General features: G+C 27.3%; 5 protein-coding genes across 9 annotated transcripts in view; 1 reads left to right on the forward strand and 4 right to left on the reverse strand.

Moving 5' to 3' along the window:
- LOC122512966 (octopamine receptor beta-2R-like) overlaps positions 1-27871 on the forward strand; it is a 557896-nt gene that overhangs the window by 340626 nt on the left and 189399 nt on the right. The window lies entirely within an intron of this gene.
- LOC122512968 lies at positions 11056-14946 on the reverse strand. 2 transcript variants are annotated; one of them, XM_043629170.1, is made up of 7 exons: positions 13875-14946; positions 13396-13641; positions 12783-13142; positions 12445-12671; positions 12151-12310; positions 11827-11932; positions 11056-11751 (listed from the first exon to the last, which is right to left on the reverse strand). In XM_043629170.1, the coding sequence occupies exons 2-7, from the start codon at positions 13508-13510 to the stop codon at positions 11709-11711; spliced, it is 1011 nt and encodes a 336-aa protein (XP_043485105.1). In that variant the 5' UTR covers positions 13511-13641; positions 13875-14946; the 3' UTR covers positions 11056-11708. The 2 variants fall into 2 exon arrangements, with proteins under 2 accessions (XP_043485105.1, XP_043485106.1); XM_043629171.1 differs by lacking the exon at positions 13875-14946 and having other exon boundaries at positions 13396-13697.
- On the reverse strand, positions 18693-19697 carry LOC122513015. The gene is made up of 2 exons (XM_043629242.1): positions 19364-19697; positions 18693-19267 (listed from the first exon to the last, which is right to left on the reverse strand). The coding sequence occupies exons 1-2, from the start codon at positions 19695-19697 to the stop codon at positions 18693-18695; spliced, it is 909 nt and encodes a 302-aa protein (XP_043485177.1).
- On the reverse strand, positions 20086-21408 carry LOC122513016. The gene has a single exon (XM_043629243.1). It carries the CDS (start codon positions 21406-21408, stop codon positions 20086-20088), a length of 1323 nt encoding a protein of 440 aa, XP_043485178.1.
- On the reverse strand, positions 21442-22344 carry LOC122513017. Its single transcript, XM_043629245.1, has one exon. The coding sequence runs from the start codon at positions 22342-22344 to the stop codon at positions 21442-21444; it is 903 nt and encodes a 300-aa protein (XP_043485180.1).

Raw genomic sequence — 27871 nt, forward strand, 5'->3', positions numbered from 1 at the left:
CAAAACAAAAAATAGGAAAAGATTTTTATTCGTGGAAAATGTTTTCTAGTGTATATTTCCTAATTAAAATTTAAATGATGTGAATTTCTGAATTAGAATAGCTTGATGTATAAAATTATTTTCAAAAATGAAAGGAGCTAATTGAATTGAAAAATTTGAATATTCCTAATTAAATATTGAGTGAAAATTTCGAGGGGAAATTTACTAGTAAAAATAGTGTACACTTGACTCCCTGTTCCACTTATTATCATTATTATACCAAGTATTACCGAGTATTACTAAGTATTACCAAGTATTACCAATTATTACCAATTATTACCAAGTATTACCACTTATTACCAAGTATTACCTATTATTTTCAAAATATTCCCGCATTTAAAAATTTAACACGTTGAATTTCACTTTCTTATACGTAGAATTTACAACAAAATTATTTAAAAATCTTATTTAAAATAAAAACTACAATGAAACGCAGAGAAATAAATAATTAAATAATTCGTAGTACAAAATACAATAATAATTTAATTGAGAATTGTCTCTTTTTAAAAACATAAATAAAAAAATATCATTTGAATTAGTTTGAATTTTCTTTTAAGGGTCAGAATTTCCCAAACGGATCACCTAAATCTAAAAAATTTTCATTTTGAACCAAAATATATTTGTTTTACTCTTAATGTGGTTAAGAATAATCCCTAAAAATATTAAGCCAACAAATTTTTTTTGTAAAAGTTATTAACAATTGAGTTTTTTAGTACTGCTAAATTAAAAATTTTTTTTTTTGCGTTCCAGTTGACGGATTTAAAAATCAAAATATGTATTATTTTCGTCTTGAATTGCACTATTTGAATATTTTTCTTTAATTTTTTAAATTTTTTATATTATTTGTTTATAAAATGTTAATAAAGAAATATGTTTTTCACGTCCTAACAAAAAAATTAAAATTGTATTATATTCTTTAAATGTCTCCGAGTATGAAACTTAAATTAAAGGAGATAAAATTTATAACAGATTCCTCTAAACCGATTTTTGAATTTTTATTTGTTTATACTTTTTTGTTACTCAAAGTTAACAATTTACAATATTTTTAGAAAAAATCATGTTTATTTTTTTATTTTTCCATTGCACATGATCGAAATCAGTTTAAATTAGTCTAGTATGTGTACCATATCCCTGAGTAAATTCCCCCTTTGGCGAGGAACTAATAATAAATAAATAAATAATAAATATATATATATATTAATAAATATTAATACTTGGTAATACTTGGTAATATAGGTAATACTTATTAATACTTAGTAATGCCTGGTCATACGTACATTCTTTAAAAAACTTAAAAAATTTATTAACATAAACAATTACATTTGTTATAAACAAATGATTCACTTATTAAACAAATAAATGGCTTATTTCTGCAAAAAGAAAAACTGTTTTTCTTGTTTTACGAGTTTAATGTCTTGTAAAGCTCTACTTGATTATTGGTAACTAGATCATGCAATTATTGTTAATAACAATGGTAATTATTAAATTCAAAATAATTTTTTAGCAAAATAGGCATAAATTACTTAAATAAACATTTTGTTTGCGAAAAAACAATTGTTTTATGAACAATGACCAAAATTATCTATTTGTTAATTAATATTGTTTTCAAAATTTAAATAAATTGCATTATGCATATTATTATTTATCTGGTACAAATACTAGACTAATTTAAACTGATTTCGATCATGTGCAATGGAAAAATTAAAAAATAAACATGATTTTTTCTAAAAATATTGTAAATTGTTAACTTTGAGTAACAAACAAATATAAACAAATAAAAATTCAAAAATCGGTTTAGAGGAATCTGTTATAAATTTTATCTCCTTTAATTTAAGTTTCATACTCGGAGACATTTAAAGAATATAATACAATTTTAATTTTTTTGTTAGGACGTGAAAAACATATTTCTTTATTAACATTTTATAAACAAATAATATAAAAAATTTTAAAAATTAAAGAAAAATATTCAAATATTACAATTCAAGACAAAAATAATACATATTTTGATTTTTAAATCCGTCAACTGGAACGCAAAAAAAAAAATTTTTAATTTAGCAGTACTAAAAAACTCAATTGTTAATAACTTTTACAAAAAAAATTTGTTGGCTTAATATTTTCAGGGATTGTTCTTAACCACATTAAGAGTAAAACAAATATATTTTGGTTCAAAGTGAAAATTTTTTAGATTTAGGTGATCCGTTTGGGAAATTCTGACCCTTAAAAGAAAATTCAAACCAATTCAAATGATATTTTTTTTATTTATGTTTTTAAAAAGAGACAATTCTCAATTAAATTATTATTGTATTTTGTATGTACGAATTATTTAATTATTTATTTCTCTGCGTTTCATTGTAGTTTTTATTTTAAATAAGATTTTTAAATAATTTTGTTGTAAATTCTACGTATAAGAAATTCCCGCATTCAAAAATTTAACACGTTGAATTTCACTTTCAACTTTTTCACTTTCTTTTATTATTTTGAAAATAATAGGTAATACTTGGTAATAAGTGGTAATGCTTGGTAATAATTGGTAATACTTGGTAATACTTAGTAATACTCGGTAATACTTGGTAATAATGATAAGAAGTGGAACAGGGAGTCAAGTGTACACTATTTTTACTAGTAAATTCCCCCTCGGAAAATTTAGATTAAAAATAAAAAAACAACTAAACAGCAACTGTGTTTGACATTGACAAAATGTACGACAGTTTATTTTGACGGTTGTGATAATATTTAAACATCATAAAATGTCTGGGGTGAAACAAAATATGACGCGAAGAACAGAAGAGTAAACTTGTTCGCGTCACAAGAGACTTCATTATTTTTGTTGTATATTTTTATTTTTCAACTATCGAATTTTTTATATATGAAAACTATCCTACGAAATTAAAAATATAAAACATGTTTTCCATTAATTAAAGAATAATTACAATTATGTAAAGGTAATGAAGAGAATATGCAAGTATAGAGAATTCAATTTCAATAAGATAAAAATCAACTTTGAATTCTTCTTTCAATTTTCCTGAATCTCAAAAGAAAATTTTATACGTAAATTTCGAAAATACAATTTTAAAATTTCCCATCAAGTAATATAAAACTTTATAAAGCATAGTTATTACATTGTTTACATCGTATATACTAAAATACTGTACAAGGAAAATATGAAACTTTTTGTTTAAAATTTTAATGAAACTTCTACAACGCAAATATAATACAGGATTAAAATATGACTTTCTTTTTCCCATTTTCACCATTACAAAAATTAGTAAACATTTTCACAATAAAATAATCTTCAACTTTATTTTTTAAATGTAGAAATCTCTTTGTCTCATTTAAGACAAAAATGTATATGTAATTATTACTATTTTTTTCTAAAAACAGAATTACAATTTATAATTGTATTTTTTTGCTGGAAAATGTAAAAAGAACATATAATTTTACACAATTTTTAATAAAAATTTTAAAAGCAAACTTTTATTGAATAGTTTTCTATTTTTTATTTATGTATGTACGTATTTTTTTCCTTGAAATATTATTTTATCTCATGTTATGGAAGTATAGAAACAGTCGAGCACTTCCCGGTGTCTTTGTGTGTCAGAAATTTATCTATGAAGCATTGACCTGAAAACGCGTTTTGCAAAAGGTTTGCCGTGAATGCACACACATGCAATTACGATGTACTGATAAGCAAACATGGTTATGAATCTCACTTGAAGTTTTACCTAATCGAGAAAACTAAAATCATTATTCGTGTGTATTGCGAAGAATTTTTCAATTATTACGTTTTTTTACACTTTTGTTTCGTAACAATTTTAAGTATTGATTTCAAATTGAATAACACGTGAATAAATTGAAGCATTAAACATTTTTATTTTATTTTGTTTTCTTTATTGTATTTTTTTGTGTTATATATATATATATATATATATGAATATGAATTTTTTTGAAATATGTATTGCTTAATCCGCTTTTTTTACCTGTTTCAATAATTTCTACAATTTTTATTTAAATTCAATAAATTTTTGTTTAAATTCGTTAAATTGTTTATTACCTGACCTATTTATTAGTAAATAATTCTAATAAAATTATTGGTAAATAAATAGTTTATTAAATTTACTTCTTTTCATTAAAAGACTAAAATTTTGTTAAATATTATGTTTTGTCAAATTGAAATTATATACAGATTTTTGTTCTTTACTTCTAAACAAAATTAGAAAATTGTTAAACAACTGTGATTGAGAAATAGAAAATTTATTTATTTTGTATTATTTTTGTTTATGAATCACAATATTTTTAACAAAATTATTATTTTGTTTTTGAAAAAAAAAATATTTGCACAATTACTATTTTTAATCTTATTTTTGGAACAGGATTTTCCACAGGAATTAAGACATTCAAAAATTTCAAATTCAAACCTTTTTGCTTCCTCATGAGGAAGCTTTGCATTGGTGACGATTTTCAATTTTTCAAAAGAAGGTTATATGGACTCATTTTTATCTAGAACATATGTATATTCAATTATAAGCAAATGTCCAGATGTATGTGTGTGTATGTGTGTATGTGTGTGTGTGTGTATGTCACAAAAATTGTGTACAAATTATCTCATACAAATTTTGATGGATTGTCCTGAAATTTTGCAGGTTTATTGCAGTCATTAATACCTAAAATTTGACACAAGGATTTTCAAAAATATCTACAAAATTTTTTTTTATACAATTTTTTTAAAATTCAGAAAAAATTTGTTTTTGTATTTTTTGAAATAATTTTTTTATTTGTTAATAGTTTTATTAATTATTCTCAAAATTACATTCCTGACAAGAAAACGAATTGATTGATGTATACAAAGTATATATTTTATCAAAATTTATAAAATTAATAAATATTTTTCTTTTTTACAAAAAATTCAAATTTTGTATTTTTTTCATAATTAATTTAATATTAATATTAATATTTTGAAATGATTATTCTATCATAAAATAGAAGCAATTGGCAAATGAAAGTGTAAATTTCACCAAATATTTATACAACAACTTATAAATGATTTATATAATTTTATTTTTAACAAATCTTCTAGACGAACCCTTTTGTACATAGTTTTTCAAAAGTTTGGAAAACCGTAATTTCTATATATATATTGAGGAAGCTAAATGGTCATAAAATGAACAACTTGTTTAAAATTAATCAACTTATAAAAGTATTGTTATAAAACATGAAAATATCGATTGCTCCGACTCGAAAACTCGGAGTGATCAATTTCTTCATGTTTTCTAATAATAATTAAAGATGACTGAGAGATAAAATCATCATTTATTTTTATTATAAGAATATTGTTACTATAACTTGATCAAAATTATTTTTATTTTTTTAATTCAATTATTATTTTCTAGAATATTAAATTATTTTTTATGAAAATAATAATTGAATTTCTTAACAAAATTTTATTATTTATGAAAATAATTTAATGTTTGGATAGAATTTTATTAAAACTTTTTTTAAATAATTGAATTCTTTTTGGGAAATTTTATTAAAATTGTAGATATTGACAATCATTGAAATTAAAAAAATTTTTGAAAATAATTGAAATTAGGATAAGAATTTATTTGACATTTATGAAAATAATTGAACTTTGGAGAAGATTTTTGTTATTTTTAAAGGTAATTGGGATTTTTACAAGAATTTTTTTCAAATTTTGAATTTTATTAAAATGCCTCAAGATAATTGAATTCTTGGGAAGAACTTTATTAAAATCTAAAAGAATAATTGAATTATTTCAAAAATTTTAATTAAAATTGTATTTAAAATAATTTATTTCTTGTGAACAATTTTATTAAAATATTTGATTTCTTTCAATCAATTTTATTAGAATATTTAAAAATAATTGAATTTCTGTGAAAAATTCTAATATTTTTGTAAATAATAGACTTCTTCTAAAGAATATTAAAAAACATTTTTTTTTAATAATTGATTTTTTCGAGGAATTGAAATTAAATTTTTAAGAATAATTTCGTTTCTCGAGCAATTCATGTAAAGTTGTATTAAAAATAATTGAAATCCTGCAATAAATTTTATTATTTATGAAAATAATTGAACTTTGGAGAAGAATTTTGTTATTTATTAAGATAATTGTGATTTTTACAAGAATTTTTTTCAAATTTTGAACACAGTTGAATTTTATAAAAATTTTATTTTTTTGAAAATAATTGAATTTCTACAATTATTTGTAATTTAAAAATAATTGAATTTCTACAATTATTTGTAATTTAAAAATAATTGATTTTCTTGTAATGAATATTGTTATTGATGAAAATGATTGAATTCTGCAAAAAATTTTATTAAAATGCCTGAAGATAATTGTATTGCCATGAATTGAATTCCTGCGATTAATTTTATTACGTATGAAAATAATTTAATATAGTAGCAATAAGAATTTTATTAAAATTTTTAAAAATAATTAAATTCCTGGCAAAAATTTTATTTAAGTCGAAAAGAATAATTGAATTATTTCAAAAAAATTTAATTTAAATTGTATATAAAATAATTGTTTTCTTTCAATCAATTTTATTAAAATATTTGATAATAATTGAATTCCTGTGAAAAATTCTAATATTTTTGTAAATAATTGAATTCTTCTAAAGAATTTTAAAGAAACATGTTTTTAAATAATTGATTTTTTCGAGGAATTGAAATTAAGTTTTTAAGAATAATTACATTTGTCGAGTAAAAAAAATTGTAAAATTGTATTAAAAATAATTGAAATCCGGCGATGAATTTTATTATTATTTATGAAAATAATTGAACTTTGGAGAAGAATTTTGTTATTTATAAAGATAATTGGGATTTTTAAGAGAATTTTTTTCAAATTTTGAACATAGTTGAATTTTATAAGAAGAATTTTATTCTTTTTTGAAAATAATTGAATTTCTGCAAATATTTGTAATTTCTCCAAAACTGAATTTTTTTACTGTTTTCAACAAAAGTTTAAATTAGAAAATTTTTAAATTTTATTATTTTTAAAATTGCTAGTTTTATTTGAAAAAAGGTAGCAAGAAGTAAGCCGCGCGCTTTAACACGTGAATTGTTGCTAGTATTTAATTAAAATTCATTCTTATCCTTAATTTTGCAATTTAACCAAAAACCAAACATTATATAAATACCGATAAAGTTTATAACAAACCCGCGTGTAGAAACGTTTAATGCTTTCCCCCGTCTACTATTATTCCTTTTTTATGGTTTTTGTAGTGATTTTAAAGATTTTGAAAACAATCATTGTGCATATTTTTTATTCTTTAAAATAGTAACTACTCTGCATTATTTTCAATTCATTTTTTTAGTTCTATCATTTAGTGAGATGTAAAGAATTGGAAAATTATGCGCGATTGAAAAATAATTAACATTCTAATTGAGTTTCCATGTTTCATTAATAAATATTTATGTTATCCTTTTCCTCAATTAAGGAATGTTATTTCTGCAACATTTACCACATTCCCGCGTATATGGTCTGTCAGAAATTTCTTTTATTAAATATTTCAGATGCAAACGTTCCATAAAACCAGTATTTAAAAAAGCTTTTCACTTTCTCTTAATTATAGATTTTAGAAATACATTTATATTTTATTAGTATTTCATTCAAATTTTTTTTCGATAATTCTTGCTCTGTATAAATACTATTAATATCAAAGATGTAGATAATTAATCCTAATTAATGTAGTATAATAAATATTAGATTAATTCATTTTTCCGAGAAAATTAATAATGTTGTTTCAACATTTATTTTGAGAAAAGTGTAGTGATAATTAATTTTTTTCTTATTCAAAGATAATGAAATTATGTATATATATATGTATATATATATATATATATATATATAAAATAGTGAAGAATAAAATTTCAATGAAATAACTGACACAAATATATGACAAAGAGTGTCTCTCTAAATAAAATAAAAAGAATCGGGATAATAAAAAAAAGGAATTAATTATTAGATAAAATAATGTCAGATAGGTGAGCAGTAAAGGATGATGCATAATTTATTTTTCGCGCGTTTAAATTCCTTTGAAGCATGGCAGAGTACAAAAGTTGAAGTTGATGTTGAAACTAAGTTAAACAATGTGTGCCTTAAGCGATTACCATGCTATTATCTTCTTTTTACGTAAATTGCCTTGCTGCGATTGACTGGTTTTACGTTGCGAGCTTTGAAGGTGGCAATGGCAAACGAACATTATACATGTACACATAATAGAAAATGTTTAATCTTCAACTATTTATAATGACGTTCATTTATCACTAACTGGTATTTATAGATAGAAAGACGAAAAAATTCGTTTACGCATTTAATGTTTTTGTCAATTTTTATTATTTTTATAAAAGAACATTTGTCGATTACTATATTTAGAAAAAATCTATTTTACGAAAATCTTTATTAAATCTTTTAAAAGAACATTTTAATGAACTTCATTCTTAATTTAAAGTGTTCTAACGTTCAATATTAATTCAGGCCTCAGATATTATGACTTTTTCGACTTTTTTCGACTATTTTCAGAAAATGCGACTTTTTTCCAAAAATTCCGACTTTTCGACTTTCTTCCAAATGTTGCAACAAAATACCACATTTTTAGTATAAAATGCAACTTATTTCGCTTTTTATAATGTGCAAAATAGCTATAGACAAATTTTTCAAAATTATATTTTTAAATCATTTTTTATGATAATAAAATTTTAATGAAAAATTATCAAGTGTAAATTTAAAAACGAAAATTAATGAAAATTTTTCTTCGATAAATTATATTAAACTATTTTAGAACAAAGAAATTCTTAGAATTATTCCATTCTAATTTTTAAAAATTTTTAATATTTAAATATTTTCACTTACATATTTCAAAAAATTCAAATACATAAACATAAAAAATGATAACATTAAAATTTTTTAGAATTATTTTTAACATTTTAAACAACAGAGTTATGTTTATAATTTTTAATCAAATTTAAAAAAAAAATTGATTAGTTTTCTATAACTTATAGAAATTTGCTTAAGAAATTCAATTATTTTAAAAAAAATTTAGTGCGATATTTTTAAAATACTAATTCTTAGAAATGTTTTATTATAATTTTTTAATTATCTACAAACAAAGTAAATTAAAATTCTTAAAAATTTAATTTTTCAGACCTAATAAATTTTGGAAAAAACATGTTCTTATTATTTTATAATTAAAATTCTTTAAAAATTTTATTTTTTTTTTATATTCTTCAAAAATTCTTTTACTTTAAAAAGTATTAATCAAAAAAAAAAAAAAACTTTAAAACAAAACTTTAAAAAACTTTAAAAAGTATTTATCAAACAATTCTTTTTAATAGATTTTATCAAATTTTAATTATTTGAAAATTTTTCAATCGTACATTTAATTAAAACACTAGTATCTTTGAAAAATTATTTAAAATGTTGATTCAATATCAAAATTAATTTTTAAAAATTCAATTTTGAGAATTTCTTTATTAAAATGTTTTGAAAATATTGTACCTTAATTACTTTTTACAATAAACAATTTTTATAAAAAATGGAATTTTTGTATTTAAATAATTGACTTGGAGATGAAATTTAGTTAAAAATTGTGGAAAATAATTTAATTTTGGAAGGACTGTAGTTGTAATTTTTAGAAAGTATTCTGAAGAATTTTATTATTTATAAACGTCATTGAAATTTGGACGAGAATTTTTTTAAATTTTTGAACAGAATTAAATTTCTGCGAAAGAATTTTATTACTTTTGAAAATAATTGAATTTTTGTGATGAATACTATTGTTTATGAAAATAATTGAATTTTGTCGAAAAATTATTTATAAATATAATTAAAATGTTTACGACAATTTTTTTTTTGAAAATAATTAAATTTTTGCGAAGAATGTTAAAAATTCTGAAAATAATTGAATTCTTGCGATGAATATTGTAATTTTTGAAAATAATTGAAATTTTGCTATGAATTTTTATTAAAATTTTTAAAAATAATTGAATTTCGGAGAAGAATTTTATTATTTATAAAAATAATTGTAATTTTGAAGAGAATTTAAAAAATTTTTTGAACTGTATTAAATTTTTGCAAAGAATTATAATAAAATATTTCTAAGAATAACTTTTTTTAAAATATTGTTCTGAAATTTTTTGAAAATAATTAAATATTTGTTTTTAAATAATTGTTTTAGAAATGAATGTGCATAACTGCGATTAGGTGTGAAAAATAAATTAGGTTGCATCTCAAACTTGAATATAAAAACACTTTATTATAATTACTCGAAATTTAGTGCGTCTATTTCATTACATGGCTCTAAGGAGACTATCTCTCCCCGCTACGTCGTTTACATCAATCCTCCTTACTCACATGACCTCTCTCTGTGTTCCAAAATATAAATTGGTCATTTTTGCCGCAAAATTCAAAACATCCCGGCCCCCTTGAAATGCTTCCCTTAACAATAGAAGCATTTTAAAACATAAATTAATTACCATTAGCAAAATATCGAGTTAAAATACTTAGCAGTCAATCTTCCTCTTCAAGAGGTAAAATACATATCTTTGGTAAAGACCTTTTTACAATTCCCGAAGCTGTCCTAACCCAGTGTGCACGCTCTATAACTGTTCTATACCAAAAAAAGAACAGTGTTCTAGAACAAATGTTACAATTTTATCATAGAACCGTTCTAGAACTTTGTTCTAGATTTGTTCTGGAACTGTTGTTCTGTATATATTCTATAACAAACATGTAACATTTGTTCCAGAACATTTGTTCTAAATTAGTTATAGAATTTCGAAGTAACATTGTTCTTACAGTGTTCTAGAACACTGTTACAAAAATGTAAATAACTTTTCTATCACTGTTCTATCATTATAAACACGTGTTTATTTTCACTAAAGGCAGCTTACATAAAGCTTACAAATAGGCTAATTTAAATTATTAGAAGTCATACAAAAAATCTTAACTATAATTCTTGCAAGTCATAACTTTTTAAATGTGCATAATCTTTTATAGAATAAGAGTAGAGAATTTGATAATAGGTTTCACAAATATGTACAAAATGAAAAAATGGGGTATAAAGAAAAACAATTATATAATTCGTTACAAAGTAAATTTATTCATACAAATAAATGTTTTCTTTACTTATTATTGAAATACAAAGATCGCATCGAAACTTGGAACAAAACACTATCTTATGCGATATCATGTACCCTTTAAATTAAAGTATTGCAAATGCCCTTTATCCGTCCAACAGAAAATTATTAAATAGATTTTAAAAAATCGTTAAAGTTACTGTTGAAAATACAGATTGCAATTATACTTAGATAGTAATTAGACAACATATATTACTAATACTCATCATTATTATGCTTAAATAAATATCAGACTGTGTCTCATGAAATAATTAATATAAACGAATAGAAACAATGTTTTCCTTAAAAATTAATCAAAAACGAGAAAGTCAGTCTTATTGCAAATGCTTTTTATCCGTCCAACAGAAAGTTATTAAATAGATTTTAAAAAATCGTTAAAGTTACTGTTGAAAATATTGATTGCAATTATAAATGCTTAAATAAATGTCAGACTGTGTCTTTTAAAATAATTAATATAAATTATATAAAAAAACAAAAACAATGTTTTTCTTAAAAATTAAGCAAAAACGAGAAAGTTAGTTTTCAGCTTGCTGACTCTGCCTTCGAGCATTTTGCCTCCTACAAAAAATTATTTATTTAGCATATCATACACCAGCTATACTTTATTAAAAAATTTAAATATTTTCAAATTACTTTATTTTTTCTCTTTTGTATCGTTGGTTCGCAGTGCGGAACCATTCCGCGGCATGTATGTCGAAATCCGCCTCAGTTAATGTAGTGTGAGTTTTGCATAATGCACCTACAATGTTGAAATATTTTTTTATTTATATTTTTCTAAGGATAAAAGTAGTTAAAATTTTTTTAAAATTTATTTTTGATAATTTAAAAGTGAGATCAGCCTTAAAGTGAAATTATATTATTCTTAACGCCTTTAATTATTATTGCGACTTAGTGGGTATAAATTATTTCAACAGTATTTTTGTTATGTATACACTACCAAATAGTTTATTTTTTTACCTTTTATATCCTTCATACACCTCAAATTTTTTGCTCCTGGCTTTGATTTGTTCCCTTTCCATGTAAATCCCCTTGCACACTTGTTTTTTATGACTCTGGCAAGAGCCTGATAAATATGCCCCTTTGAGCCATCTCCACCAATTTTTAAAATGAATGATTCCTAAAAATGAAATGAAAAAATTAGATTTAATTATAAAAATGTTAGTTAGGAGTAGCTCTTTAATTTCAACTATTATTTGCTTGAAGGATATAGCTTAAGGTTAAAAAAATATTTTCAAACAATAAAATACTTACAAATAATTTACTCATTTCAGCATTATTTTTTAATCTATCATTAAAATCAGATATTTCACTTTCATGACGAAATGGTATCAAATCCTCAATTAATTGAAAACCTTCATGTACAGATAATGGACTTTTTTTCTCGAGCCTGCATAAACGTGTATTTATATCTCTAAGCTCTAATTTTATTTCGGCCAACACACGGTAATGAATTTGATCTGTTTTAGTCTCGGAACCATCTAAAAAGAAAATAAAAATTAGAAGTTATGAATTTAAGAAAACTCGAACTAAGTACTTCTAAGAGTATGCATGCATCACTTGTTCAAGCTAAATAAAATGTAAAATTATACCATGCAGTTTTTGTGGTACAATTATATTTTTTGTACCACCATCTACTGATCCAGAAATAAGAGATACATTTCCAGAATTAAAATCGGTTAGATCTATACATGTATTTCTTATTTCTGTTGACATAACTGTGTCTGAAAATATTGGTAACTTGGAGATTTTCGGAAGTTCAGCATCTTCGTCCTCAAAGGATTTATTTTGATAGGCAGATTGCTTCTTCCTTTTATTTTTATTATTTATTTCTTCATCATCACTTGAAAATTCTTTTACTCTTTTTCTCCGAAAACCTTTACCTAAATTATTTTCGTCTGTTGTTTGGTAATTTGAATTTTCTGCTCTTTTTCGAGCACTGTGTAATGTAGCTGTAATTAGAAATAAATTAGTTTGTTGTCTAGTACAAAAAATAAGAGGATATATATAAATATACTAAATATACTAAATATATAAGTATATATACTAAAATTCAAGTTTTTTGTGAATATTATATTTTATTAGAGGATACTATGGTGGACAATATTGACACAAAATGCATTTTTGACTTAAATATAAATTAAAAAATTAATTTTTCTTCTTGGAAAAATTTAAAAGAGCGCATATTAAACAAAAGTAACTTACAGCAATATTTGTCAAATTCAACTGCCAGTTGTATCCAATTGGTTTCGTCGACTTTTGCTTTGGATGATATTAACGATGAAACATTTTTTTCTGATGCTTTGGGCCACCAGCACATGAAATATTCCTCATTGTTATTTTCATCCACAAACTTCGACAACCATTCGGAAGGCACCTCTGAGTACGGAAATTCGTCTGCATCATCAAGAAATTTTACCACAGCAAATGGCTTTTCAAAGTCAATGGCTTCTATACATATAAAAATAACGAATGCAAAAAAATTAATTATCACAAAAATCAGAAGTAAAAATATTAATTAAACTACTTGAATAAAGTATATTGAAGCATTAAGATTTCATATTATTTTTTTAACTTAAAAAAATATGCATTATTTTATTTATAAAAATATTCTCCTATAATAATAAGTATAAGAACTTTAAAAACTAACACTTTTTAAATCGAAAATTTATAGTTATACTTACATAGTTAGATAGATTTTCGTAATCCATTTTTTGGATGCAACCAAGCAATTAAATTTAAATTTAATTTTAAAAATCTTAATTGCACTAAGAACACAAAATATCGAAATTTATCTTCAGCCTAATCGAGGTTATTTATGGATCTTTAGCACGTGGATGCCGGCAGATTAACCATTAAAATGTGCAGTATGGATTATAATGGTAAAATCAGGAAAAACCAGCTGTAATAAAATACGCATGCTCTAAACTGTAGGGTTTAGGAGGCAAGATATCAAAAGTTTGAATTCATAAATCGCGTCTTTCAAAAGTCATAAGAAATAATACAATGATAGAAAAAATTGGTTTATTTTATTAAATAAATCTTTAAAATTAAAAATTGTGTTCCCTAAAACATCATTTTAATATCATATTAAAAAAATGTTACAATTAACGATTGTACACCTCATCGATTCTGAGTATGTTTTAGTAACGAAAAGTTAACGAAATTTGCGTTTATTGCGTAAGTCACGTATTATTCGCAGTAGTGTTTATTCGTCATTGCCACGTCATTGCGCTATAGGGTCCCCGTTGCTCATTGTGGAATGTTTGTTTTGAACAGTTAATGTGAAACCGTGAAAGAATACGGAAAAGTATAATATTTTAATTATTTAATGATAAAAAATCTGTTTTAATTTAATAAAATTAAAAACATTTTAAATTCTGACCTACTATTCTCAACGTATAAGTAATTAACTCAATCATGCAACATACATCGATCAGCGTGCTTTTAACCTAAAATTTACCATGTGACTTAATGGTTATGTTTACTTTTCAACCGCTTCGTCCTGATTAATAGTGAAAAAATGTATATTCGGAACTTTGAAGGTAAGTTTCATCATTATTTTCAAATATCTGCATTTATATATTTATAAATTTTAATTGGTTTTATTCAAAAATATATAGTATTTTCCAACTGAAGAAAATGTTTCGTATAACTGATATAAAATAAAATACTTTATACAATTTACTTCTAACGGTTGTTAAAACCCCAAAATAATTAAATAATGTGATATTTACAAATGGCAATATCTTATCCTTGAATTCTGATTCAATTGTAGTGTTGTCAACATGAGACCCTACGTGAAATTGACGTTGTGCTTATTTTCATTGGCAATTGTGTTCGTTTCATTTGGACCCTCGTATGATTTTACAGGTGAGTTTGCATTATTAATAAGAAATTTTTTAATCATGTTAAAAATTCATATTTGTTTTATTAATGTCTTTAAATTATTTTTAATTATTTGAGTAAATATTTCAAATCTAACCTGAAAATAAGATTTTAAATGTAAATTGTAAATTAATTCAATTCATTTTATATCTAATATAAATCATAAATGGAAAGGTACAAAGTTTTATCAGTATAATATTAAAAACATTTTTTAAATACTTTAAAATTATACATTAAAATAAATATTCCATTCTGAATGCATGTGTGAAATCGTACATGTATTTTGTAATTAATCCAACATTACTTTATAATTAAAATTTTTTGAATAATAAATTTTAAAAGTGTTTCTTATAACTAATCCTACGTTTCTAAAAATACTGTTCTTTTTTTCAATTTTCTTACCTAATTTAATTGTCGAAATTCGTTGCTCATAAATCATTTTTCAAAGTCGTTTAATTGAATTTACTTTTCGAAGTTTTTTTTAGATTTTTAAAAATATTTTGAGTTTCAAGAAAATCGTCATTGAAAAAGTGTTTCTTAAAAAAAAATTTTTTTAAAAATGTAAATGTTTTAGAAAATGTTAAATTTTAATTTGTGAACAAAATAAAGATAGGGTTACAATATATGTACCTAACAGTCCTTCAAAGAGACAATTATGATTGTTTATTGGTTTTTATTAAAGATTATAAATATAAAATATGTTTTTAAAGTTGTACCTTAAAGTCGTATGTATATATTTTTTCAGTAAAGATGCCAAAGGATATTTGTAATCTGACAAAGAGGCAAAAATCGCGTTTGATTCAAAGCGAATCTAAAAAGATAAAACTTGATTTTGCTGCTGCTACGTGTGTTACAACTGAAGGTAATAATTCCAATGCTACTGCTCCTATCTCATCAGTCGTTTTCAACAAGTTAATAGTAGGTGAACCTCTTCAGTCTTTTAGTAGAGATAATAATGAAATAACAACTGACTATATAATATCTGACGATTTATCTCCTAATCATAATTTGGAAATTGAAGCAGCTTCCATTCAAGAACTTAATATACACACCATGCAAGAAGATTCTATTGATCAAAGTTATAATAGTTTTGAAAGTGATATTGTAAATAGCGATTTTTCAGATAGAGATCATGAAAACTCTGCGTATGAAAATGAAAATAGTAGTAGCGATTTAGATTTATCAACTGATTTGAAAAACATTATTTTAGAAGGAAATTTAAGTCATAGATTAACAAATAAGTTGCTCAATGTTTTAATTAAGCATGGCCACACTGAATTACCGAAAGATAGACGTACTTTCATAAAAACTCCAAAAAATTCTACTTTAAATTTATCACCACTGGGTCCAGGAAATTATTATCACTTTGGTTTGTCTTCAAGCATTGAAAATTCCATAAAGAAATATTTTAAAACAGTTCCGAATGCAATAAAAATAAATGTACACTTTGATGCTATGCCTCTTGTAAAAAGTTCAGGAAGTAATTTTTATACGATATTGGGAGCAATAGTTGAGAAATTTTATACGGAACCTTTTGTGATCGGTGTGTATCACGGATACTCAAAACCTGATAATTTTAATGAACTCTTAAGACCCTTTGTAACTGAATCTATTAAATATTTACAAGAGGGCGTAAAAGTAGGAGACAAAATTGTACAAGTCACAATTGATGCGGTTGTTGCCGATGCACCAGCTAAGGCTGAAATAATGGGAACAAAAGACCATACCGGGTATTTTGGATGTCCTAAATGTATTCAGGAAGGCGTACATTTCAGGAATCGTATGACTTTTCCTGAAATTCATTCAACTGCTAGAACACATGATTCTTTCAAAAATAGATTACATCCTGAACACCACAAGACTTATTCATGCTTAAAGGAAATGTTGACGGATATAATTCAACAAGTACCGATCGATTACATGCATTGCGTTTGTCTCGGTGTGGTTCGTCGTTTGTTGTGGTTTTTAGTTCACGGCCTTTCAGTTGTGCGATTAAAAAGTGAGGAAATTCAAAGCCTTTCTAAAAATTTGATAAAACTCGGGAAATTTATTCCTAGAGAATTCGCACGAAAACCTAGGGCACTAACAGACATATCTCGATGGAAAGCAACTGAATGTAGACAATTTCTTTTGTATACAGGCATGATTGTTTTAAAATCTATCCTTCGAAATGAATTTTATTTACATTTTCTAGCATTAAGTGTTTCAATTCGAATATTAGCAGATGAAGAATTATGTTTAGACACAAATTGGCAGCTTTTCGCTCACAATCTTTTAGTTTGGTTTGTCGAAAATTATTCGAGTTTGTATGGTGCAGAGTATGTAACATACAATGTTCACGTACTTTTACATTTAATGGAATGTGTAAAAAATTTCGGTCCTTTGGATACGTTCAGCGCTTTCAAATTTGAAAATTATTTACAAAAAATTAAAAATGAAGTTAAAACTTGCAGTAGACCATTAACTCAATTCGTAAACAGAATAACTGAGAAAAGTCAAATTAGTAAAACCTCGTACCCTGAAACTAAGTTTCCTGTTCCTTATTATAAAAATAAATTTTTAACCGACTCAGAAATCGCGTATTTGCAATATTCAGGATTCAGAATATCAAGTGAAAAAAATAACAATTGCTGTTTATTGCATGATGGCTCAGTAGTACTTATAAAAAAAATATTTAAAGAATCAAATAATTTAATTTTAGAAGTTAAAAAATTCGCAAATCTGGAACGTTTTTTCATTGATCCCTGCGATTCAAAGAAACTTGGGATTTTTTCAGTTAGTCTAACAACGATGTCAAATGTAGTAAAAGTAAAAGCAAATCAAGTTAAACGAAAGTGTTTAAAAATGGAATTAGAAGATAAGAATTGCGTAATTATTTCAATGTTGCATGCAAATAATTAATAATGGAAATATGTTTGATTTAAATTTAATTTGTAATATAAAACTTAAAATATGTACTCCATATAAGAACAGTCATCTTCATAAAGGCTTGTGAGATTTAAAATATGTATAACGTATTTCAATAAAAAGATTTCTAGAAACAACTTGATATCCATTTAATAAAGCCTACCTAATTATTTTTTTACAACACCAAATTTGAAAAATAAAATATTTTGTAAGTTAAATTAATAGATGTATAAATTTATGATATAACAAATAAAAAACAAATAAATGGGATATATAATTAATGAAACTGAGTACAGTTGAGAAAACTATGTTTTACTCAATTATTTTAGATATACAGTTCTTGATTTGTTGTAGATTTTTTACTTAACAGCGGTCTAGATAATTTTTTTAATACTGATACAGATCTGTTAAATGATACTGATCAAGAACTATTACAAAACATTTTTATAGGTCTGTTCTATAATAGTGTTCTAGAATTGTTACAGATTTTATTTATAACTATTATATATTTTGGTTCCAAATATTTTTTGTAACTGTTCTAGAACATTGTTCTACATCAGTTACAGAATTGTTATAGAACAATGTTCTAGTTTTGTTCTAGAATTGTTACAAACTTTTGTTCCTATTTTGTGCCCCCAGGGGGACGACATTTTGACCTACCTGTTCCTCACCAGTTATAGAACTTGTTATTTTTTGTTCTAGAATAGTTACATAACTGTTCTGCAACTTTGCACACTGGGAACACTTACAATTCTAGTCAGTCCATCGGCACCTGGGTGCATTTCGGTTATTCGCCCAAGTTGCCATCGTAAGGGTGGCAAATTATCATCCTTAATCACAACCATTCGTCCAACTCTTACATATTCGCTGCGATCTTTTTGCTTCCATTTCAAACGCGATTGAAGCTGTGTCACATATTCGGTCGACCATCTCTGCCAAAAAGACTGTTGCATTTTGCTCAATAATTGGAATCTGTTCGTTCGATTCACGGGAACGTCTCGAACATCTTCCTCTAAAATTGAATTCAAGGCCGTTCCAATAAGAAAATGACCAGGAGTCAACACGTTTAAATTATTGATATCAGCTGATAAAGGATACAACGGCCTTGAGTTCAAGATAGATTCAATTTGCACAATTACGGTATAAAGTTCCTCGACGGTCAACGGTGTTTCATTGATTACCGTTTTAAGATGAGATTTGGCAGATTTAACTGCTGCCTCCCATAATCCCCCCATGTGCGGGGAATAAGGTGGAATAAAACTCCATTTAATAGAATTATTCGCTAGAAAATTCATGATTTTTTCTTAAATCTCGTTCTCTGACAACAAACTCCTCACGATTTTTTTCAATTCATTATTTGCTCCTATGAAATTTTTACCATTGTCAGACATTATCGTTAAGCATTTACCACGACGACTTATAAACCTTTTCAATGCATTTAAAAAGGCGTTTGTTGTCAGGTCTGAGACCAATTCTAGATGCACGGCCTTGACTGCCATGCATACGAAAACGCATAGATACGCTTTACCAGTTTTGTTCCTAGATACCTTTATATTAAATGGCCCTGCGTAGTCTAATCCTACATTAGCGAATGGTCTCGACGGCGTTACTCGCACCTCTGGTAAATTGCCCATCATTTGTGACGAAACTGCGGGTTTTAATCTAAAACATAAAACACATTTACTCAAGACTCGACGAGTAGCACCTCTCATTGATACAATCCAATACTTCTCGCGCAAGGTTGCGGCTAACAATTGTGATCCAGCATGTAAATTTTGGTAATGACAGTGGCGAATAATCAATTCTGTGAGCACGTGTTTTTTGGAAAGGATGATGGGAAAGCGTTGGGAGTAGGATAATGGAGCATGAGTCAATCTTCCCCCCACTCTCATCAAACCTTCTTCATCCAGGAACGGGTTCAAGGTCAGCAGCTTACTGTTGTGATGAATCGGTTGATCACGCTGAAGATCATGCAACTCTCTCGGAAATTCTTCTTCTTGATGTAATTTTAAAAGTGTTGTCCTTGCTCTCGCTAATTCCTCTGCCGACAATGATCCAGAAATCAATGGTTTCTTATCGCGTTTTTTTCGAAGATTCCCTTTAAATATCAGACAGTATGCAATCACTCTGCACAATTTGTTCCAGGATGAGAATTTTCTCAAGATTGAGAAATCTTTCGTTTCCAGCACTGCAAACGTCTTCATCAATTTTTTTGCTCAGGAACATCTGAAATTTGAATGTTAATTGTGGCCATGAATCCTCATTTTTCTGGAGCCAGCTTGGCCCATTCCACCAAAGACTTGAAGTTGACAAGTCTTGGGCGTCCATTCCTCGAGATATCAAATCAGCGGGATTCTGATCAGTTGGTACGTGATTCCATTTGTCGTCAGGTGTGAGTCGCTGAATTTCAGCAACACGATTGCCCACGAAGGTCTGCCATCTGCTTGAATCACCCTTGATCCAAGCAAGTGCGATTGTGGAGTCGCTCCAAAAGAAGCATTCATCAATGTTGACGGTCAATGCTTCTGTGACCTTTGCGAATATTGTGGACAGCAAAAGAGCTCCGCAGAGTTCAAGTCTCGGCAAACTCGTAGACTTCAGTGGTGCTACTCTTGAACGAGCGCAGATGAGTCTCACCAGTACCGATCCATCCAAGTTGATCGAACGCATATACAAACATGCACCATATGCGACCTCTGATGCGTCACTGAACCTATGAATCTGAATTGTTTGTGGTGACTCGACGAGAACGTGTCGAGGAATATCGATGTTATTTATCTCGTTTAGCTGCTCACAGTGAGAAAGCCATTTTTCCTTTAGATCGTCTGGAATTGGAATATCCCAATCCACCTTCAGCTTCCACAAGAATTGCAGGAGTAGTTTTGATCGAACTGTAAACGGACCAATCAGACCCAGCGGATCGTAGACTTGAGAAATAATCGATAGTATGATTCTCTTGGTGATGATTTTAGAATCCAGTTGATATGACGTATGATATCTCAATCGATCATCTCCAGGTTGCCAACAAAGTCCCAGCGTTTTTATTTCCGTAATCTCATGATCAGCGTTGTTATGACTCAAACCTTCCACATTGGAGTAGATCTTCTGCAAATCGAGACCAGCTGACTGCAGAATTGCTGTAACTTCATCCTTGATTTGTATGACTTCTTCCTCCGTTTGTCCGCCAGTTTGTAAGTCGTCGACATAGAAATCGTCTCTGATAATTTGTGATGCCCGAGGGTGTGACAATTCAAAATCCTCCGCCAACTGTCTCAAACATCGAGTGGCCAGATAAGGTGATGAAGCAACTCCGAACGTCATAGTGTTGAGTTGAAAGGTTTCCAACAGTTGTGTTTCATCATTTCTCCATAGAATACATTGAAGTCTTCGTTGCTCTGGCTTCACCCAAATTTGTCGAAACATCTTGACCACATCACCTGTGAGAACGAATCGATGCTATCTAAAACGGACAATTATGTCGAAGAGTTCCCTCTGAATCGTTGGACCCACCATCACACAATCGTTTAGCGAGATTCCAGATTTCGTCTTGCACGAAGCATCGAATACCACTCGGAGTTTGGTTGACGTGCTGGACTCCTTGAACACCGCATGTTGGGGTAAATAGTTTTCGTCCTTGAATAACTGATCTTTTGGAATAAGAGACATATGACCAACCGACAAATATTCTTCCAAAAATTCACTATATCGTACCTTCATTGATTCGTCCTTGAGAAGTCGACGTTCTGTTGCAAGCAACCTTTTTTCAGCATTGCTCCTAGATTCTCCAAGTTCACTCACATCTCTTTTTAGCAGTATGTCGACCTCAAATCGTCCATCAGCATCACGTGTATATGAAGCCTTGAACATCTTGTCGCATTCCAATTCTTGCTCGGACTTTTCTTTATTTGGAATTTCTTCGTTCATCTGCCAAAATCTTTCAACCTGATCATTGAGAGATCCATCGGATAAAAAACCACAAAATGATGATCGTGACTTAAAATGATTTTCTGAATTTGTTGCCGACAAAAGTCCTCCCAGAATCCAACCGAATTTCGTCAGCTGCAACACTGGATGTCCTCGCCCTTGCTTTATTTGCTGTGGTTCAAGAGAATCCCAAAAAACATTTGTTCCTAAAAGAAGATCGACAGGTTTAGATTTATAATATTCAGGATCAGCTAGGATAATGTGCTCAGGGATAGTGATTTCCTCTCTATTTAATTCTCTAGTAGGTATGCAATGAGATATATTATTTGTAACAAAGAATTCGCTTTTTATATTATATTCATTTTGCGTCGACCAAATCGTAGCGTTTACAAAAGAATTAATTTTCGTTTGAGTTAAATCGATTCCCCATATCATTTGTTTCACCTTATTTCCTTTAATTTAAGTTTATTACATAAATCCCTTGTCATGAAATTTGACATTGAACCATTATCTAACAAAGCCCTTGCTTTTACATTTTCGCCTGAATCGTTTTTTATATATACTACTACCGTCGATAAAACCTGATCAGTAATATTTTTTTGTGACATACACACGATTGACATTGGCGCAGAACTATCTTTTACAACTCTTGAATTATCATTTTTTTTTATCGTTTTGACGCATTTCGTTTGAGCTTGATTCCACCTTATTTTTATGCAACATTGAATGATGTCTTCCCTCGCAATATTTACAAGATTGACTCGATTTACACTCTCTCGCAAAGTGCCTTGCTCCTAAACAATTGTAACATAAATTAAGTTCCCTGATTTTATTTCTTTTTTGATCGATAGACAAATTTCGAAACGTTAAACAAGTGTAGATTCTATGATCCTTTTGACAGATTGCACACTCAGTCGAAGGATTACCTGCCGCTAAGTGTACTAGACTTTTTGTTTCCCTTTTTGTTCCGTAATTATTCGCATTTTTTGACGATGAAATTGAATTAGATCCGATAGGAGAAGTTGCTTCTAACATTTCACATCTAATATTTAAAAATTCTAAAAAATCAGATAATTTTGACAATTTATCAGAAACGACCTTTAATTCCCATTCACGTTTTGTTGCGTTATCTAACCGCGAAGAAGCCAAAAATATTAAAATCGTGTCCCACTTTTCGACCGGCACCTTCAACTGTTTCAGAATTCTAGTGTGTTTTTCTAATCCGTCTGACAATGCACGCAGAGAGTCAACCGATTCTTTCGATGCTTGTGGTAAATTAAACAACTGTTGAACGTGATGGTTGATAATTAATCGCGAATTGTGATATCTTTTTATTAGTAATTCCCAAACTAAATTATAATTTGCTTGTGTTATTTCAAAAGAATTAATGTACTCTTTCGCCTTTCCCGTTAAGGCTGATTGCAAGTAGTGAAATTTCGTGATAAAATCTAAAGATGTGTTTCCGTCAACCATCGCGACAAAAGTGTCATGAAAACTCTGCCATCGTTCGTACGACCGGTACGACCCATCGAAATTTGGAAGAGTGATAATTGGCAACCGCGCATGTGACACGCTCGGTATAGTATGATCATGGGGGTGACACTCGTGCTTTGGCTGGTTTAGAAAGGTGTCATGAAAGCCGTTATTCACCACTAGGGCGGCGCCACCTATGCATTGGCCCCACATTATTCAAAAAGTTCAAAAATGCATGCAATAAAAGATGAAATTTTTTTGTTTATATTTAAAAATATTCTTTTCACTCATTATTCATAAATAATTGTTTTAATTGCTTTTAATATTTCATTCATGAATAGTTAGCTTTTTTTAAATTAAGAAATTTTACCGAGTTTGTTAAAGAAAACATCATTATAGCTAATTGAAAATAAATTTCTCGATATTTTTATATTTAATTTAGGAAAATTCAGAATATATAATAATAATTGAAATTAAATGTAAGAACTAAAATTAAATTTAATTACTTTTAGTATTTTATTAAACATATAATAATAAAAATGATAGGAGAAAAAGGAATAGAATATAAAATTCAAGTAATCAAATTTTTTAATAGGAAAAACACATTTTCATAAAATTTCTCGTACTTTTTTTCAACATACTATAATCAATAGTTATTGTTTTAATATTTTAAATATTAAACAATTCTCTATATTAATAAATAATCTTTGATTTTTAGCTTATCACTTTTCAAGTTGCTACTAGATTTGCAGCTTTTCTCATACTTAAATTTAATTTTTTAGTATTAGACATTTTATCTTTTATGAAACCTCTAATTCTGTTTTGAAGATAAAAATCTAATACGTAAGTGAGAACATCACTGGCATGTTCTGAACACGGAAATTTGTATTTTTCTACTGTAATATCACAAATTACGAGGTCGTAAACGTTACTTTTGTTACAATATATTTGAAACGAAATTTCAACTTTTTTTAGAAAATTAAATAGATTTTTATTGGGATGTCGTAATTCTGTGTCATTATCCAGGGTTACCAGTTTAGCCATTGGATAATTTTCTACTCGAACAACATTTTCTTTTAAATAAAAGAAAGCAGAGCGACAAAGATCACACTTTAAAAATCTTGATACATTTTTGCAAATTTGTCCCGTGGTAAAGTAAAGCAAACAATCCATCACTGCCGGTAAATCATAATCATGATCTGATGCATTTGTGAAATCCGAAAAGTCATTATCGTCTTGTTCAATAATAATGTCTAATTTATTCTTGATGTAAATTAAATTTGATGACTCGATTTTAGCTTGATACAATTCTTTTAGCCTTTTTAATGGAATTAGTGGTTCTATTGATTTATCATCTGGAATCGAACAATTTCCTGTACGCGGTAGCTGTAGAATACTATAGAATGATAATATCTTGTATATCTGTAAGAAACTTGGAGTTGAAGGATGGTTGTTAGTGCCGCCTAAAAGCCTAACTGTCCCGAAAAATCTCTAGGCAAATAAATAAAATCACAATACTATTATTTTATGTCATATGCATATGTTTATTCCATTTTTCTGTAATTTATTATTTTTTATGAGGAAAAGAAATTGCTGTGAAATAAGAAGAAGTAACTTTTAATTTATTAGAACCTTTCATTACGTTATCGTATTTATTTTGGGTATTTAACAAATCCAATTAAATTCACATCAATTTGCTTTTACTGAGCTTATTATTACTTAACGATAATTTTTTTATGTCATCTGTACGATGATTATTCTATTTATTTAAGGAGACTTTCTGGTCAAGGATTTCAAAGAAATCTTTTTTCTTTTTTTGCTTTAAAATGTCCCTTAGTGTCATAAAATTACCCAAAATTATTTTAAAAAATATGCAAAACAAAAAAGTTATAGCAATTTTTATGACCGTTTCTTAACTCATTGTAATGCGTTAAGAAAACCACAAACACGTTTTTCTCAAAAGCACATTTTTAAAACGATGAGATACTTTTCTAGAAATCTACTGAACCGATTTTAAAAGCTAAAAACCACTCGATTCTTTATCTACAAAAGTAGACAACAGTTGCAAAAATAAACTCAAAATACTAAAAAAAAATGTAATAAAAATTCTCTTCCTGTAATACGTAATATTAACCGGAAGGAATTTTTGCAATAACTAAAACACATTTTTTACAATAAGAGTTTAAAAAAGTGTGTTTTTCATCAATTCTTCACCAGAAAATTCCCTTGAAAAAAATTTTTTTAAATTAAATTTTATATTAGCCGATACCTCCAGAGGATCTTGATTAATTCGTCCACTCAAAACGTAATCAAACTTTAAATCGTTCAGCAAATAATCTGCCAAGTCTAAAAAAGAATTTAGGGTCATTCGCCATCCTTCTGCAGTTTCCTTCGTTAAAAATTCCTTCGCGTCGATTAAATTTTAGTCCTTCCGGGTCTCCCAATCATCCAACCATTGGATACTTTCACGCAAAAACTGAGAAATTATAAATATATCAGAATTATATGGCAAATAATAAATCTATAATATTATAAAAATTTATGAAAGAAGAATTTATCAGTCGGTCCTATTAATATGAGTGATAAATTTTAGATTCAACGTCATGAAAATTTATTTCAGCACGTACTTCAATGTCCTCATTTTGAGGTGTATTTCCTATTGATGTCCTATTTAAAGCGTCAAATATGTGGTCCATCCTCTCACAAAAATCTGCGGTAGCATCAGAATCTTTCAATCTGTTCTCTAAAGATTTATAAAACCTTAAGCCACGAGCAACAGATTTACTAAAAACCTGCTCAATCAGATAATATTATTAAATTGTTCTACTTGCGAGTATAGTACATAAATAAACAAAAGCTTTATACATTAATATAATTTTCGAAGACTTACTTGTGTAGCTAAGGAGACACGCATTTTAAGGAAACTGTTATTTTTTAAAAATATATGGCAGTCAGTAAGATTAGGACACAATCTTTGCCCTGAATTCTGCAATTTATCCACCTCATATAAAGTTTGAATGTGTTCCCATTCGATATATTTTTCATCTGGATGAATCTAGGTAATAAACATTACTATTAAATATTTAATAATTATTAAAATATATACATTGAAACAAAAAGGCATACCCTTAATTTTGATTGATTTAATAAACGATTTCGAGTTGTTTTCATTAAATGAGGTGTGTCTGAGAAAAGGAATACTTTTCTGTTATCATCCATAGGATGTCTAAAACAATTTTTAAATATTCCTTTTCCTTTTTTGCCGCTGCATCCCAGCTCACCCCACATACGTCTGTTTGGAGATCCGCCATCCGATACGACTCCATGAATCTTGGCCCCTGCATGCTCAAGCAAAACAATTGCTTTAACAACTAATTGTGCTAATTCATTGCCAGGAGTTGGTCCACTAGACGCAAAGACTGCTATCGGCTGGGAATATGTGTCATATAATGGCTGAAACATGAAAACGAGTCCATGATCAGCCATTTCTTCATTTATATCCTTTGGAGAATCATCGCCAAAATCTTCGACACCTTTAAATTTCATAGTTTTACGGTCTAAGAGTAAATTTTTTCTCGTTCCCATTTCATCCAATACAAGAATTCCGTGTCGTTCCATTTCCGTTTTTTTAGACAAATGGTCTTTTAAAATTTCGTAAAATGGGGGGTCAAAGCCGCAAGGACATTCTAAGCGGGTTAGGTATCTGCAAAATAAAAAAAACTTATAAGATTTTATTTTTTACTAAACTTATTAAAAGGTAATTAATCTAAATATTACCTTCGAATTTTCCGAACGCATGGCAAGGCTAACATTTTATTTTCACTTAAAAATCTGTAGGTAACTGGTGAACGCATATGTAGAAGTAGCGAAAGTAACAACCATTCATCAGAATATCGCCTCCCCTTTTTATTTTTCACTGCAGCAGCTTAAACAATTTCATAAATAATTACTTTTTCATTATCATTAATATCTTTGTTTTTGTCTATGATACTGTTTAATTTTTCTTTAGACATTTGTGCCATTTTTTCTTTGTATCTACGAATTAGTTCCCTTCGTGATTTAGCACTATCTACAGCTCTTTCTTTTGAACTATATAATGACTTATTTGTTTTGGTTAAACTTTTTAATTTTCTTTGCCTTTCTGGGCTTAAGTCATGAACTTTTAAATAATTGCTCTTTTTGCGGTGTTGTTTACGAATAATTCTCATTGATAATCTCTGCTTAACAATTCTACAACATGGACACTGGCGTTTATTCTTTTCATCCTTTTTTAAAATTACTGAACAACTACGATGTCGCAATACATTTGCAGTATCAATGTAAGCTAACGAATAAAGGAGATTCTTATTCTCATTATTTATTTCAATATCCGGACAACCATGGCAAACTTGAATTTCATGAATACTTTTGATTGCTACCTCGAGATCATTGATAGAATGCATTAGTTCACTCTCTATATTCAAGTCAGTGTTTGTGAACAATTTTCCAT

The sequence above is a fragment of the Leptopilina heterotoma genome, unplaced genomic scaffold (assembly GCF_015476425.1).
Source record: "Leptopilina heterotoma isolate Lh14 unplaced genomic scaffold, ASM1547642v1 Lhet_130, whole genome shotgun sequence".
Classification (NCBI taxonomy): Eukaryota; Metazoa; Arthropoda; class Insecta; order Hymenoptera; family Figitidae; genus Leptopilina; species Leptopilina heterotoma.